Source organism: Podarcis tiliguerta, assembly GCF_965153285.1.
Source record: "Podarcis tiliguerta genome assembly, chromosome: 1".
Lineage (NCBI taxonomy): Eukaryota > Metazoa > Chordata > Lepidosauria > Squamata > Lacertidae > Podarcis > Podarcis tiliguerta.
This window is the reverse complement of record NC_139534.1, coordinates 67,621,465-67,638,440: the sequence shown is the minus strand read 5'-3', so window position 1 is coordinate 67,638,440 and position 16,976 is coordinate 67,621,465. Positions and strand designations below refer to the sequence as shown.

At 40.6% G+C, this 16,976-nt stretch overlaps 2 protein-coding genes and 1 long non-coding RNA gene across 3 annotated transcripts in view; 2 read left to right on the top strand and 1 right to left on the bottom strand.

The window, feature by feature from the left end:
- DENND5A (DENN domain containing 5A) overlaps window positions 1-16,976 on the top strand; it is a 609,609-nt gene that overhangs the window by 155,602 nt on the left and 437,031 nt on the right. The gene's annotated exons all lie outside the window — the stretch shown is intronic.
- Window positions 8,436-16,817, top strand: TMEM9B (TMEM9 domain family member B). Its single transcript, XM_083412130.1, has 5 exons — window positions 8,436-8,576; window positions 10,275-10,366; window positions 12,724-12,832; window positions 14,225-14,359; window positions 15,972-16,817. Exons 1-5 carry the CDS (start codon window positions 8,493-8,495, stop codon window positions 16,125-16,127), a joined length of 576 nt encoding a protein of 191 aa, XP_083268256.1. The 5' UTR covers window positions 8,436-8,492; the 3' UTR covers window positions 16,128-16,817.
- On the bottom strand, window positions 11,931-12,716 carry LOC310665861. Its single transcript, XR_014505686.1, has 2 exons — window positions 12,241-12,716; window positions 11,931-12,156 (listed from the first exon to the last, which is right to left on the bottom strand). It is a non-coding gene; the product is annotated as an uncharacterized lncRNA (long non-coding RNA).

The following is a 16,976-nucleotide window of genomic DNA, read 5'->3' as shown; positions in this document are numbered from 1 at the left end:
AATCTTCTGGCCACACTTGCCATCCTCTCCTGTCACATCAGTGTGGTGCTCCACAATCTTTAAGAACTAGTGAGTATGGGCTTACCTTTTACTTATACAATAGGCTCCCTTGGTAAGGGTAAAGGGACCCCTGACGTTAGGTCCAGTCACGGACAACTCTGGGGTTGCGACGCTCATCTCGCTTTACTGGCCGAGGGAGCCGGCGTACAGCTTCCATAGCGTACAGTCATGTGGCCAGCATGACTAAGTTGCTTCTGATGAACCAGAGCAGTGCACGGAAATGCCATTTACCTTCCTGCAGGAGCAGTACCTATCTATCTACTTGCATTTTGTGCTTTCGAACTGCTAAGTTGGCAGAAGCAGGGAGCGAGCAACGGGAGATCACCCCATTGCGGGGATTCGAACCACCAACCTTCTGATCAGCAAGCTCAAGAGGCTCAGTGGTTTAACCCACAGTGCCACCCACATCCCTTGACTCCCTTGGTAAGTTACCTTAATTTATAGCCCTGTCTAGCTTTCCTCAGCTGCTACTTCAATTAGATCAGGTGGTGGTCCTTTGAAACACAAGGAAGTGTGGCTCAGCTACTGGGCTGAGTTTGTACTCAGTTCCACTGAGCAGAACTCTGAATGGAAAACTTAGGTCAGTTTAGCTCCCTAGCAATGGGAATGTTTGTCCGGGGAATGGACAATGGCTGGATTAAACAGGGGTTAAAGGGAGGCTGTTAGTAGATGAAATGTAAATTGGGAGTTTAAAAAATATTCTAGATTTTAACTAATTTTGAAACAGAACCAAAATCAGAGTTTTTAACTTGGGCTGAGACCTAGCCTTAATATTTGGTTGATAAGTTTAACCAAAGCTTACACGAGCTTGAAATGAAGTTTTTTGCAAGTGTAAGTTTACCCTCTAGTTTTAAGTCGTAATTCATACTCTAGTTTTGAACTGTTTTTCAAAGTGAACTGAAAGCTGTTTCTTAAATTGAACTAATTTTTTATTAATGCTTAAATGTCTGACTTGGATTGAGGCCTACCCTTATGTTTTGGCCATTATTATATAAATTTCTGGTTGCTGTTTACTGCAGCCTCTCAAGTCTGCCCTGCACTGGAATTTAGTTCCTAGCTCACAATGCCTCTGCTGTACCCTATTTTAGCAGATGAAATAAATAAATACATAAATAGAATGAATGAATGAACACACTTACCTTCTTGAATGACTTGCTTGTTAATTTAACGCTCTGTCACTGGGGCTTAAATGCTTCATCAGCTAGGGCTCCTTTCTTGCTCACAGAAGTTTTAGTTTACTCCTTGGAATAGAGATGATTATCCATTTTTCAACATAAATTGACCTATAGACATATGAGCTAATTAATCTGGCATTTGCAATATCAACTTCATTATTTTTTCATAGCAGTTTTGCGCACACTGAGCTAAAGAACTGTTGCAAAGGAAGCTTGGGAACTCTGTTGTAGCCTGCCGGCTTCTCTCTGCAAGATAAGGTCATAAGTTGTTTGCAATTGTCCCATTCTGTGAGTTCCAATTAGAGTTAATTACAAACTTGAGGAGCCCTGTGGCATTTTAAAATGAGGCTTCATGAAGATCTTGCAGCCCATGGTATGAGCTGATACAGTACAGGTCAATATTCACGCAGCACAATCCTATGTACGGTATCTTTACTTGGAAGCAAGCCCACTGTCCTCAGTGGTGCATATGCTCAGATCTGCATGCAGTGGGTTACAATCTAAGTTAGCCATGAGAGAGGACCTTGTTTTGTTGAGCCACATGGAAAAAAAGGATGAGGTCTAAACTGACAGCTATAATTAGAGACTCATGTGTCCACAGAAAAGAAAAGAAATAAAACTGCAAAAATGAGTAGAATGACTTGGTCATCAAGGCAACAATAATTGAGGCCAGCTATAAGCATGTGCTGCTCACACATTTCTGAATTCTTATGAAATAGTTTCCCTAAGCAGTATGACGTTCCAGGGGCAGAATTCCAGGCTTTGTCTCCTTTTAAAGTAGGTAAATATCACTTACGGACACACCGTTAAGGCCATATTCATGGAAGACAATCTTAATTGGCTATGAGTGATCACCAAAGAAGAAAAAAGTAAATACCACTGGAGACCTACCTATGGTGTTTTGTTATATTTGATTTTACCTACAAGATGAGATACACAGCATAGAACTCCTGAAAACAGCAGTTACACTGCCCAGCATCAGATCTCCAGAGGCAGTCTAGCATTCTGAGATGCTTTTAAACTTCCAGAGCTCAAAACTCACTTTCATTCTCAAGCTGCAATTTCTGTCTCACGATCCCCAAACCCTTTTCTGTTGTTCTGTTAAAACTCACCAGATCGTGTTTATATAATTCATTGTAGGTGGGGGATGAGATGTGCCACTACTCCTAAACTCTAATGGATTTTCCTATTCAAAACACTCAAGGAAGACCTACCTATTTCCTAACCATCTTGGGCCATTTGCCTGTAAATTTCCCTAACAAAAGATGAGGCTGCAGTATTTGGCTACAGCTTCATTAACAAAACCCTACAAAAGGACTTCAAAAATTTGGATGTTTTGTACATCCCACCATGTTGGATTTCTGGGTGATGCCTATGAGCCATGGTTTGACTATCAATTACTCAGTTTGGGAGGTGCTACAAAATGCACAGTTCTCATTACAAAACCCTACAAAACAACTACAAAACTTGGGCACCAGTTTGAAGTGAATCAGACAACGTTGGATTTCTGAGTGTTAACTACGAAATGGCCCACTCTGATGTATCAATTACTCAGTTGGGGGGGGGGTGTACAAAACTACTTCAAAACTTTGGCACCGGTTTTGGGGGGATCCAAAACTTCAGGATTTGTAGTTAATTTTAAGCAGTCATTCACAGGGTTGGCTTAAGACTTTTTCTTGCCTGAGGCAAAGGACACTATTATAGAACACACAACACACACATTCCATGCATAGAAGCTGCCTAAACTGGCAGTTAAATCTTATTTCAACCCTGGCAATAGGACAGTGTTCCCCAGTACACTTGAGGGCAGCAAACTAGTTAATGGGGTGACGCAGAGGCACCATCTTCTGAAAATGATTTTGGGGGGGTGACATCACACGTGCAACATCATGAGGAGCCAGGGAGCATAGTCGAACACACTGCCCCCTCCTTCTGCCGTGCAGTGGTTTCAACTTGAACAAAATCGGAATCTGGATGTTCCCGGGCAGCCTCCCCTCTATTCAGTTTGGTCATGCCAATGTAATGCTAGTACTTTATTATCTGCTTCCAGACCCCTCTTTGTCATATAAATGAAACATTCAAAACACAGATTTAGGAAGCAATCTACATTCCTCTTAAATGTATTTGTAGTCCTAGTCCTGACCCATTTCATACTGTGTGCCTTTTAGATATATACACCGTGCTGCTTTTTGTAACTGTGTTACTTAAAGCCATAGACATTTCAATTGTGTTTCATTTCAACAAAGCATTGGTGATTAATTGGAAGAAGAAACACCTTCAGGAGATGAAAGTCTCACCTGGAGTACAGTTGTGAGATGTGATAAAGACACTGGTAGTGGGGACGGGAGCTGTTTTTCTAACAGTTGTCATGGAAACACAGAGCAAGTAGGGCATCTGCTATGCTGTCATCATACTCTGGAAAACCTTGTGAGCCTGATGACATAAAATCAATACAGTGAGAGCTGTTTGGGGACAGTCAGTTTTTGGTGCTCCATCAGGAACATGGAGGTTAAATAGGGCCTTGGTGCTCATATGCCTCTGATGCTGGTTAAACTTCAAAAAGCATCCAGTTGATTACAGTCTATTACAGTTGTTGATGTTGCATTGTTGTTGTTTTTTAAAAAAATAATCTCCCAAAGACCGAATGCAATACTGGGTGCAAAAGTGTACAATCAGTTTGACTTTGACAATTTCCAGAGGAATACCTTTTGCAGCAAAAATAGCAACCTTAAAGACTAACACGTCTATTATGGCTCAAGTTGTTGTGAACTACAACCCATTTACTCAAACACATGAAATGGTATTCTGATGTTGTTATCCTAGTTGCATGTTCATATGAGTGTTTTTTTTTGGGGGGGAGACAGAAATGGTATAATGTGAGGTCAAAGGAAAACAAAATGCAGAAAAGTACAGTCAGGAATAATTACATGCTGAAGACAGTTCTTGATTATTTGAACACCCCAGCACTAATAAGACAATTAACACATGCTAAAAATACTTTGATTTTACCTGTTTCTTGGATGTATATCTAGCGACCTCTTCAGGTCAACTTCCCAAAAGCAAACTATAGAAGAACCAAATTTGACAATCTGACAAGTGGTGCTCATTTTCCTCTTCAGCCTGAGAAAAAGCAATTAAAAAGAAGAGAAGCATAAATATAAATAAGATTCCATTATTAATTTCTATAGCTGCTCAAGAATGCAAACTGTTTTCTGTCCTTAAAAGGTAAAGGGGCGCCTGACTGTTAAGTCCAGTTATGGACGACTCTAGGGTTGCGGCGCTCATCTTGCTTTACTGGTCGAGGGAGCCAGTGTTTGTCCGCAGACAGCTTCTGCGTCATGTGGCCAGCATGACAAAGCCGCTTCTGGGGAAGCAGAGCAGCGCATGGAAATGCCATTTACCTTCCCGCCGGAGCTGTACCTGTTTATCTACTTGCACTTTGACATGCTTTCAAACTGCTAGGTTGGCGGAAGCAGGGAGCGAACAACGGGAGCTCACCCCGTCGCGGTGATTCAAACAGCCGGCCTTCTGATCGGCAAGCCCTAGGCTCTGTGGTTTAGACCACTGTGCCACCCGCGTCCTTACCCATTCCCAATTCCAAGCATGTTAACTCTGACTTCAGTTGGACTTACTTCCAGATTGGTTAATAATAATAATAATAATAATAATAATAATAATAATAATAATAATTTTATTATTTATACCTCGCCCATCTGGCTGGGCTTCCCCAGCCACTCTGGGCAGCTTCCAAAAAAATATTAAAATACTGTAATACATCAAACATTAAAAGCTTCCCTAAACAGGGCTTTAGTACTGCAGACTGGCAGGTAGGTTATAATATCCCAATTTACGAGCAGCAAACTAAGGCTGTGATTAACTATAACCAGGGTCGTACATTGATGAATAAATGGTTGAGCAGGAAGCTTCTGTGGTCAAAGGGCAGCTAACATTTGGATCACTTAAGAATGCACTTTTGCAAAGGATTCCAAAATATCAAGGAGAAAAGCTTTGGCTTCCGACCTTTAGAGCCAATGTGACATAACTTATGAAGAAGAAGCAAGCAGCAGTGGATAGAAACAGTATATTGTGCAGTGAAGAATGAAATTGATGTTCTAGTCTGCTGAAAACATAGCTTCACTTCCACTTGGAAATTCAGCATGGTTTGGTTTTTTTGCCAAAGGCAAGGAAACTCTAATATTAGACTATGTACATGAATTATGTACACAAGTTGATAACAGCAACAAAATAATTTGAAACTATACACTGCAATGCTAACTTCTGGACACCATTAAAAATGAGACCTTCGCTTACTAACAAGTCAAGAAGTTAGCTACACAGCAACTGAAATGTTTCTTATTGTAAACTAATTTCTATACAACTCATATACTCAGATTGAGTCTACTATTCTATTCTTAGACTTTTGATACAGTGAGCCTGCCCTACAAAGGTGACAGACCTCAATTTCCCAAGTTTAATTAATGTCCAAACCACTCACAAACATGTGGAAGTAAAATAGGTTATAGCACTTTAAAAATGTACGGTATCTCTGCACAATACTGGACAGAGCTAGTATAAGCCTATATAAGGACCCCTATGCTAGGGTGGGGGTCGGTCTTAAGGAAGATACATATTTACAAGATATAAAGAGTTGTCCCATTTGTTCAGGCAATCCATATGGACAACACAGCTGCAATACATTTGTTTGGAAAGGGAGTGAAAATGGAGTGGGTTCTATTGCCTGTCTTACTAAGACAATCCCCCATCACAATGAGGGACACAACACCTGACCAAAATGGAATCAGCATGGAAATGCCTCACAAACTTTGTGGTTTCCCACTCTTCTTGGTGAATCATGGCCTCCAGTGAGGTGAGCCATTATCAGACCATCACAACCATTCATGACTCTGAGGTAAAAAGTTTGTGGCAAGAATTGTAGCAAACTGCCTAGCTGCTCTCTAACTGAACTGAGGGTCGGCAAATTAATAAATTCAAATGATGTGAAACTACATGAAAAAAGATGTATTTTCTGTAGCAGTTTTTCATGTGTGGTTAATTTGTTTTCACACACGTTATAAATAAGGCTTGCCTCCCTACTAAAATAAAACACTGTTTCCATTGGATTTAACCACAACTAAGAATATCCACATGAAAGCAGGGTTGTTTTTAATTATATTTTCTGCAGAGATGTCACTTGCTTTTGAGATGGCAAATACATAAGGGGGAAAAAATACTTGTTCTTTTTCAGTTCCTTGGCATGAATATTTAGACAAAGGCAATGTTCTTCCCAGTAAAGACCAAAAGCGGGCAGGTGGTTGAACAGATCGGGAGAGTGGGTTGGTGAAACTGGCATCAAAGTACTAATTTGCAGTTGCAGGAAATGGCTATAATGAGATTGATTAAAAATCAGGGGGTGTGCAACCTTCCCTCTGTCTCCTTTAATCTGGGCACATATTTATTAGCAGGTAATGAATCATACTCAGAGAAATCTACAGGCTATAATATACTTATCACATACTGCTTAGTGATTATTTGACAAGCACAAAGATTTAAAAGCACTTTAAGCTCAAGAGTGGTCTGAGACACCCAGATAAAGCAATCTTCATTGTTCCAGTACTGAAAACTAGCTATTAAATGACATAGATTACATTATTATGCTAGAAATTCAAAGGGGGAGATAAAGATGTTGCTGTACCAAGTTGTGGTATACAGCCTTATGCTCAATGACACTTACTCTGAGTAGACATGTTTAGGATTGTGCTGGAAGGCAATGCTACAAGTATGCATCAAGGACACATGACGTAAATACACTCTCCTGAGCAAGAACACAAACAGAAATTAATCTGACACTATGAAGCTCTGCTGATGTGAACAGCTGGTTGGGGTGGGGAAAACACACAGAAAAAAATTAACTTTGCTGCACTTTAAGGTAGTAATATGAACACACTGCAAGATAGTGGGGGCAGGGTTTTGTGCCATATCTATTCATTAGGGTCTCAGAGGCAGCACAACCAGTTCCTCTGCACTGGGCATTGAACAGAGTGCAATGTATCGCAACTATGATATAGCGAATTGAGCAGAAAGGAAGGCAAGAGGTCAGGGTGCCAAATTTTGGGCTCACACAGGGTACCACTTGAAAGACCAAAGCCTGCCCCTGAGGGTGTACTAGGGTGGACAGACAGATGCAAAAAACTACCTTTAGTAGCTGTTTAGAAAATGCAACATTGTTATGTGGCATACCTGCTGAAATTCCTTCTTCTACAGAGCTACTAAATGGCAGGAACTTTGTTGTATTGGAACAACCAAATAAAGGTTGTTCAGCCATATGCAATGAGGATTTCCCTCAAAATGAGTAACTTAAAAAGGGCTGCAACAGTCTAGTATAGCTTGAGCTGCTTTGGAAACCCCCCTACTGTAAGCGTTCACAAAATTGCAGGCACAATCAAGTTGGTGTATTACGTGACGTGCCTCTTCATAAGCTTTTACCATGAACGCATTTCATGTTAAGAAACGCTTTTGCTCTCCAACGTCCACCCGGCGAACAGCTGTTGAAGAAACAAAAGCCAGACCAGAAACAGACAATGAAGCAATATTAATTCATGTCTCCACCTCTGTGGCCTCGATTCTGATTCGTGGCAGCAGCATCAGGAAAATGAATGGAGGGAGGTACAGAAGTGGCAAAATGGATTTGGGGGAGCGCGGCGGGAGGAAACTACGCCCCAAAAGTAAGATTTCGGAAAGAGAAATAATAAAAGCATTTCACATGAACGCTCTCATCTTAAAACACTTTTCCCCCGCCAAGGCAAATCCTCTTGGTTTCGATCGAGCTAACTTTCAAGTAAGCATATTTAAGGTCTGGAGTCTCAATTTTGACGTCCAGTTTCCCAGAGGAGAAGCGCTGCTCCTTTAGGAAACCCCACGGAGGCCTTGCCGCGGGGTCTGAGGGGAGCTGCCTCCTTCTCTACTAGCAAAAAGCAGGCGGCGGAGATCGAGTGAGAGACGAAGAGGGCCACACCGCCGGTTCTCTCCCCTCGCGTGATTTCGTCGTAAGGCCGCGAGACCGCCCTTCGAGCAGCGGGCGGTGGGAGGAGGGCCCTTTCCCGAAAAGGAAGGCCCCGCGGCGTCACGTGACGAGGTGCGGACGGGCCCGAGCCTCTGTCGAAGGCGGAAGTCGGGATGGTTCCGGAGCTGGGAGTTCGCGCCCCGCCTCGGCGGCGATAAGGGGAGGGTCTCTGGGTTGGCTCGGCGCGGGAGTCGGGCATGGCGGCCCCGGGAGGAGTGCGGGCGGCGCTGTGCGCGCTCCTGGCTCTGGCCGCGCTCGCCGGGCACGTAGCCGGCGAAAAGGTATGCGGCGCGCGCGCGACCCCTCCCCGTCCGTTCCCGTGGCGCTCGCGCTCCCTCCCTCCACTGAGTCTGCCCGCTTCCTCTCCAGTCCCCGGAATATCTCTGCATCTAGGAGGGAGCGGCAGCGGAAGCCCCACTTTCCGGAGGGTTATGTTAAAAAAAAAAAAAAAAAAGCTTATGTTCAAAAGGCCAGGGCTTGTCATATCCATATATTTAGGGAATAAGGCGCCCCCGCTTCCCCGCCACCACCACCGCCCGCAACGCCGGGGCTGTCAATCTCACCTCCGTCGCTGACGCTTGCTTTCTCGTTGTCGACGACTTTTAATTTCTGAAAATACATATTTCTGCAGCACTCTTAAAATATCCCTTAAGCAGAACGCATGTAGGAGCTCTCCTTCAAAAAAGAAAAGAAAAAGTGGTAGGGCGAGGTAGGAGGATTGCAAAACACAGCAGAAAGAATCGGTTTTCGGACAGGGAGGTTTTTGCTATGTCATATGTGTTTACAGTATCCGATTTACCCCACCCCGAAATGTTTGTCGTTTTCTCATTTCAGATGTCGTGAAGAGCAAAGGGAGGCATTTTGCTTAAGCTTATAATTACAAACATGTTCAACTTGTGCTTGTTGAGAGTTTCAGTGGCCACCTTTAGCTTTAGCATCATGTTTGGCCAACAGCAGTTACTATGGATTTTTATGATGCTTCTAATTCTGACTGCTGTCTTGCATTCCTATCCTTTGTTCATATTGTCATCTTGTGTATTTAGACATCTGTAGATGTCTTCTTTTCTTCTTCTTCTTTGGCAATCACTCAGCCTAGTAAAATTGTCTTCCATGAACACAGTCTTAGCAATGTGTCCGTAAGTGACTGTGGAGGCCATAGGTTTCTGGGTGAGGATCACAGTGAGGATTTGACTTGCCTTACTCTTAGCTCGTTTCTCCCTTTCCTCCTGAGTTCATGTTCAAAGTCCATGATGCCTTTGGTAAAGGCTATTCTCCAATTGTACGCTTGCAGGCTGCATTTTAAAGATTTGCCTCAAGAGTGTCTTTAAACCAGTATTTTGCTTTCCATTCTTAAGTTGGAAATAGAGTAGTTGCTTTGGAAGATGATAGGCATCCGAACCACATGACCAATGTAGGAGTTGTTTTTAAAGATCAAGCACAACTGGTTGTGTTTGGGTGTTTCATGATGAGTTGTGGTGTATAAACTGGTATAAAAGATTGCCTGCTTAGATGGCTTTGAGAAACAGTGGGAAATGGAATATATTTTGTGTTGGAGTGGGGGATTTCAGAATCCCTGGGTTTATTGCTGGAGTTTAAAAGTGGAAAAAGTGTGTAGCAAGATTTACCTTGTTTCTCAAAGCTGCTGAAAGGCTTCAAGGTACATAGCTTGAGGTGTGTTGACTTCACATTAATACACTACCAAAGGAGGTAATCTATCTAGTTCCCATTTTTACAGTTCTAGTCAAATTAACTTGATCAAGCATGGTTCAATTTATAGAGCCAAACATCTACTCAGAAGTGTAATTTTTGTTAAGTTTTCTTTCTGTTATTCATTTTTTAGAAGGTATGTTGAAGCCTTTGAAGACATATATAAATTCCAACAGGGTAAAAATCATAAATACTCTGTAAAAAGAGAGGCACTATTATGTTTTGTTCTTGATGGCACATCCCTTAGTTCTAAGCTTGTGTTTATTTTTCAGAATTCTGAAGATGTCCGATGTAAATGCATCTGTCCTCCTTACAAAGACCATGCTGGCCAAATTTTCAGTAAGAATGTTTCACAGAAAGACTGGTAAGTATATGGCAATTTTGTCTTGTTCTTGTACTCTTAACTAAAATGTTTGCCCTTTATTTAATTGCCATTTCAAAGGTACTGTTGTTGATACAGAATTTTGTAATGTGGAAATTAATCCTTATGCTGAGCCTAAAGCTGCAGTAAAGGCAAAAGATAAGGAGCTGTTGAATTTCAGGCTATTTAGTAAACATAAGTAATAAACTATAGTTTCTTTTTTATGATGGAACTGAAATACAACAGCATTTATGAAAGAAAAGCCTTTAGTTCAAAAATGATTTATTTTTAAGCACTTGCATTTGAGGCAATCAGACAAAACTCCAGTTCTAATATTTTGGCATACCTTGAGTTGGCTGTCAAAAGTAGTCAAGCAAAGGCATGTGGGTTAGCCTAATTTGTATATATGAACTTGAAACAGTGGCTTTCATAGTGCCTTTCAATATATAGGGCAAGTCTTGGAGGGGAAAACAGTATTTCCTCTCAATGAATGCTAATACCTACACTGTGGTGCTTTTCTGTTAGCAGAGCCAGCATAGGGGCCCTTAGCATAGAGCAGACAATAGATCCAGAATAACCCCCACCCAATCATGGCACAGGCTTACTTGTGGTGGCCACAGCAACAACCACTGCTACCACTCTGAGGGTGGCAACAACACCAAAACCACTCACTGCCTTCCACCATGGTCACAGACATGTTGAGAGGCAAGAACACTTTTGAACAGAAGATGAGCTCTGCTCCCATTCAGTCTGGACTGTGGATCTATGAAATCAATACATTTCATTGTAACATTCAGACATTACGTTTTGGGTAACTTGAAAAATGGTGGGCGGCCACCGCAAATGGGAACTAAGCTTTGCTCTCTTTCAAAAGCAAGGCTGCTCCATAGTGCTGAAAAACATCCCACAAGGAGATTAGTGAATGGTGACCTGGCCAGGTCAGGCTGGTTACTGCTGGCACGAGTCCCGTCTATTAGTGTAGTGACTGGAAGCTTTTCTTCATGACTAGCTACACCAATGTATAACATGCCCTTTGGCGATAGCTACTATATGTTCCTTAGATGATACCAAAGTAATCCAACTGGATGAAGTTTGGTTTCATTTACAAACTTTAGGAAGTATGGTTTCATCTTCTTTCTGGCTCAACCCAGAATGATTAGATGTCATAGGCATTAGCTTGGAAGGTTTTATGAGGCTAGTAGCATACTTATTTAATGCCTTTGCCATGTACTGAATCTCCTTAGGTTGGCCATCATGAATTTGATCATTTGCTCTTGTCATTTGAACGATGCAGGAGTCAATACAAACAGAGTGGAACAATTAATAAATTAGCTGTGATAAGTAAGTGTTGCCCAGAAGGTATATGAAAGCAGCCATATACAAAGGACTTGTAAATTTGGTTTTTCATGGACATGTTCACTTTCACTGAGAAAAGTAACTGCATTCTGGCATATACAGTTAAACCCTCTTCTAATGAAGATAAAGGGATGGTACAGTGCAGTTCCTCACAGTGTAAGCCTCATTCTGTGCTTGAAACCAGAGAAGAAAGGTTTCCACACCAATACTGTCTTGTCTGTATAGGATTAGGCTTTTAGTAGATCGTACAGGAAGAATACATGGTAGTTTCATAAAAAGAGTGTATGGTATTTCACATGGTGGGAGAGCTCTTGACAATGTGAAGTAGGAGGGAAAGCAGATGACAATTGTAGCAATCGCGCCTAACTTTCTGTGACCGCTTGCCTATTGAATATACTCCACTTCTGCACCGCCTTCAATTCGACAGTTGTTTCTGCCTGCAAAAGAAGGAAATAAGTTTTTTCTAAGATCTACAAATTGCTTCCTAGGCAATTTCATGCTCTTTTTGAACGTCAGAATACCTTTCAGTATGCTAGAGTAAAGAGATACAGTATGTGTGATTTTGGGAGCCAGATGGATTGTTGCCAGGGCAAGGATCTCTTCTCTGAACATTTAACAATCACTCCAGCTGGTGTTACCACTTCCATGCACCACAGCTGATATCCACTGAGGGCTCATGATGGTGATGAAGATCCTGGAGTAGAGCCTAGCAAGTCAGACTGAGATTTAGAGATTCAGGGCCTTCTCTTAGATACTCCCATGATGGCATTTGTACTCTAATGTGTTTTCCTCTTCCTAAGTGACTTAAGTTCTGTTGCACCAAATTAAATATTTAAGCAGATCATTATTTGGGTTAAATGTCAATTATTTCTAACTTCCAAAAATATGAATAATAGATTGTGAGTTCTTGGTACATTCAGCATGTGTTCTCACTGAAGAAGATGTTTTTTGCAATGTATAATTTTACCTAAACTTACTCTGAGCACTTTTTCCTTTCTACCCAGTGATTGTCTTCATGTTGTGGAGCCTATGCCAGTTCCGGGACCAGATGTAGAGGCATATTGCTTACGTTGTGAATGCAAATATGAGGAAAGAAGCTCTGAAACTATTAAAGTAAAATACCTATTGATTAACTTTTTTTTAGAACTCAAGCCAGTTAAAGCTCATTTGTTCAGTTAAGACTTTTGCCAAAATCCACATTTTAGATTAGACAAACCTATAAAATAAAAGTTTGTATATCATAACCTACATAAATTGCATAAAAATCCTTCCAAAGAAAAAATATAATAAAATAATGACTCTTGAGTATTATGTGTGTGATGCAGCAGCTACAGTAATAGAGTGTTGGTAGCTAGATTTTGAAGAACATTTTTGCCCTATATAATATTGATTCTGTACTTCGCTTAGTGTAAATAAGCCAGCTCTCCTGTTTGGTTTCTTTCTACTAACCACAGTTAAGGGCTTTCTACGGTTTGTCCAGGTTCAGTTGTCACAATAAACTGCAGTTAAAATAGAAGCGGAAACTTGCAAGCTCCTCACAGCAATGCCAGAGGAGTGCAGGAGGTAGATGTGAGGTCAAAGAGTGTTACGGCTTGTCTTCATAATGCTAAACTATTGTTTAGCATCACTTGTGAATGCAGCCAGTCTCATGCTTCCTAGACCGTTTATTGGTCAACAATTTGTGATGTTTTTCTATCAAGCAACAATGGCTAATCCCCATAGCACATGTTTTACCAGTCAAGGCATGCTTAACAGGCATAGCATTTGGTCTATTGGTGTCAGTACCATAAATTATTTAAGTTATTATTGGAAATAAAATTAAGTGATAAGAGATAGTCATGTTTAAATGCTCACATACAGTAAATCTGCCCACCCCGTTCATTTTTGTGTCCAGTTCTTGAATTGCTTAATATTTTGTTAATATTTTTGCAAGGCTGTGGTAACAGCATCAGAATTGTTTAATTTGTGCATCCAGCTTAATCTTTCTCTACTGTGCTGACATTGGTCTTGTTTATTGATGTACAGTCTGCTTTCATGGATGGCATTCAAAGCAAGCTTGTGACAAGCTTTACATTGGAGCAGTCCAGGCCCCTCACCCGCTTGTTGATCTTCTTTCACAAATTCACTTTGTGCTGCATCCAGAGGTTCTGTTCCAACCCGTTTTTGCTGCTGTTTCCTGTTTTTAAAGACTCAGTTGGAATGGGCACCTGTTTAGCCATGATAAGTTTCCCTGAGAAAATGAACCCATAGTATCTGAAGAAATTGAGTTTTGATTTTCCTACTCTTTGACCCCTTTGATAGCTTTGGTGTGTTTTCTCTTTGTTTCACTTGCTCATGCTAAATGCTTAAGTGGTTTAAAAGTCCATTTGGATACATTGCTGAGAATGGAATGCCTAAATGTTTACAATGCTGTAATAGACTGTTTGTTTCACATGGCCAGCCAACATTCTCCCTATTAGTGTGTTTTCAGATGGTATAACTGAACTATTGTCTTATGCCATGTAGGTTACAATCATCATATATCTCTCCATCTTGGGTCTCCTCCTGCTGTATATGGTGTATCTTACCTTGATAGAACCTATTCTGAAGAGACGCCTCTTTGGACATTCACAGCTAATACAAAGCGATGACGACGTTGGGGTAAGTTATTTGTCTGAATAATACTCAAAATCCGTATGCTCCATATGTTCCAAAATTCATATGTTCAAGGCCCTAGTTGCAAAATTTCAGGTTGAATTTTGATCATTCAAAATTCTGATGTAAAAATACATCATAAATATTTTTTTAAAAAATATAATACTAAAATAGCAAATAGGCAACAACCCTTACGTTGGAAATGGTACTAATCAGCAGACAGCGAATGCCATGGAAAACAAGAGTATCTTTGTTGATAGTGAAAGATGTACAAAGATTACCAGATGGAAGATGGTTTCAGAGGCTTGGCCCCAAACTTAAAAGTCCTGCTTTAAGTGGCAGTTCTTCACTGATCTTCCATAGCACAGAGGAATTATTGTTCAGTTGTCTACATCCTATTTCCCTGATAGTGAATAGGCGTGGTAAGGCGTACATATGACCATGTCACATGTTATGCACATGGTGATGGTTATGTATAAGATTCTGAACACTCCTTCCCATGCTCCGTCAGGTATAGGATATTTTAACCATCTCAAATGTATTCCTGGGGCTTGTGCAGGTGTTGTTTGAGGCAGCTTGTGCAACTTTTTCACTTAAAACCCGATGTCTGATTTCCAATTTGGTGTATGCTGTTTTTTAAAAAATCCTAAATGCCTTGAAGTATTGCTGCTAAAAGTCAGTTTTGACATGTTAACATCGTAAACAGTTCACAATGTGGATATTTAATCCTTAGTATATATCACATACATGCCCTTCTCTAAACCTAATCTTTAAAACACAGCTTAGTGCCCAAAATCTAAACAGTAGGTTTAGCATTGAATGTTGATGTTTATGAATGGCATTCATCCAGTGGTATGTGTAATAGGATGGCATGAGTGCTTAACATAAATATAGTACTTCAACTTTGTCACCTAAACAGCTGTATTTTTGCTTTTCTTTTAAGATATTGAATATAAACAGTTGTGCTCAGTATTATTTGACATCTTGGAGTGAGTACTCTAAACAGCTTCACAACAATAGGTGTTGCTGATTAGTAGTGTAGTTGCTTAGACAGAGTCACAAGTGCACTGGTAGTTTGAATTTCAATGCTATCTTACAAACTGAAGAATACACAGGATCCTTTTACTACTCCTGATAATCTTGCACTGGAAAACAATTTATATTGGGTTTAACCAACATTAGCTGTACTAACATTGGCTAGATACACCTAATTTCATTACATTAATTTCAGTGAGTAAAACATGGATACAATCTACTGGTTATTAGTGGTCTCAGGGAAGTATTAGTTGATTTTCGAGGCAGTATCCAATGAAGTAGTTCTGTTTGACTTAGTGCAAGGACTTTTGGCTGTGCAACAAAACTTCCCCTTCCTTCCATCTTCCCATGTGCACCTTAAACCTCTTCTGGGGTTTCCCTTCAACTCTCCAGAGCAGATTAGGAGAGGAGGCATAGGGGTATGGGGAGAGAGAAGAAATAGAGGAAGTTCTATTGTGCAAGTGAAAATTCTCAAGCCCTAACTTTGCTCAGCAGAAAAGGGGTTGCCAACTTCTGCAGCTGCAACTTCTGCATGCTGAGCGACAACAATTTAATAATGAAAACTTATCTCCCTTAATTTCAGGATCACCAGCCTTTTGCAAATGCTCATGATGTGCTGGCTCGTTCCCGAAGCCGAGCCAACATGCTGAACAAAGTGGAGTATGCCCAGCAACGTTGGAAGCGCCAAGTCCAAGAACAGCGCAAATCTGTGTTTGACCGTCATGTTGTGCTCAGTTAATAAGTAGAGTGATTATCACCAAATTGTGTTGGAGGAAAATTAATGGACGAAAGTAAAGTGCCAGATTGTTTTCCTGGTGTTCCACTTCATCGGAAGACCATTTTTGCTCGTTAGCAGCAAAGGAAGCACAAACATGAGGGGAAGGAATATCTTCAAATATTTAACAAGCCAAAATCTTAGTACACTACTAAGTTGCTTTTACTAATAAAGCATAAGCTTATTATTTGTGTGCTAATTTTGACATTGAGAGATGATTCACTATGTTTCTTAAATGCAAGTTTCCCTAATATCTATTTGAAGAAATGAGACGGTGTGCCACATTTCTGCTACAAGTGACTTTACATATTGAACTTTTATATATGTATATTTGTTCTTTTCTAACTGTCTGATGCTGTGTATCAAAAACCTGGGTCTTTCAGTATAGCTGTTGCATCTAAAACTGGCTGGTTGTATGCATTTTATTGCTTGCACCTCTGCAACTTTAAGACAGGGAACTCTAGAGACTTGAAGTGCTGTGTAAATGAAACAATGTAGAACAAAATAGGAAGTGTTGGACCTCCTCGGTTGCTTGCTAAGTGTCTACAATGTGATATCTAAATTTATTCATCTAAATCTTAATATTTGGTGGATGATAAGAATCTTTAAAAATTAGCTGGATAACGGAATGCGAATAAATTATTCAGAATCTTCTCTTGTCCTGGGAGTTAGTTAAACTTGGAAAAATTATTTTGATTCCATAAAATTTGTCAAGTGAAGCATTTTAAAATGAAATACCATGTGGAATCCATTTGGGTATTTCAGTCATCAGGCCAATGCATTTGAAGGCATTCATAGTTTTAAGACTGGAAT

Coding starts and splice junctions, on each gene's coding strand:
- TMEM9B (XM_083412130.1), top strand. CDS start 8,493: ATGGCGGCCCCGGGAGGAGTGCGGGCGGCGCTGTGCGCGCTCCTGGCT. Junction 10,367..12,723: donor AATGTTTCACAGAAAGACTG/GTAAGTATATGG, acceptor CTTTCTACCCAG/TGATTGTCTTCATGTTGTGG. Junction 12,833..14,224: donor GAAGCTCTGAAACTATTAAA/GTAAAATACCTA, acceptor TATGCCATGTAG/GTTACAATCATCATATATCT.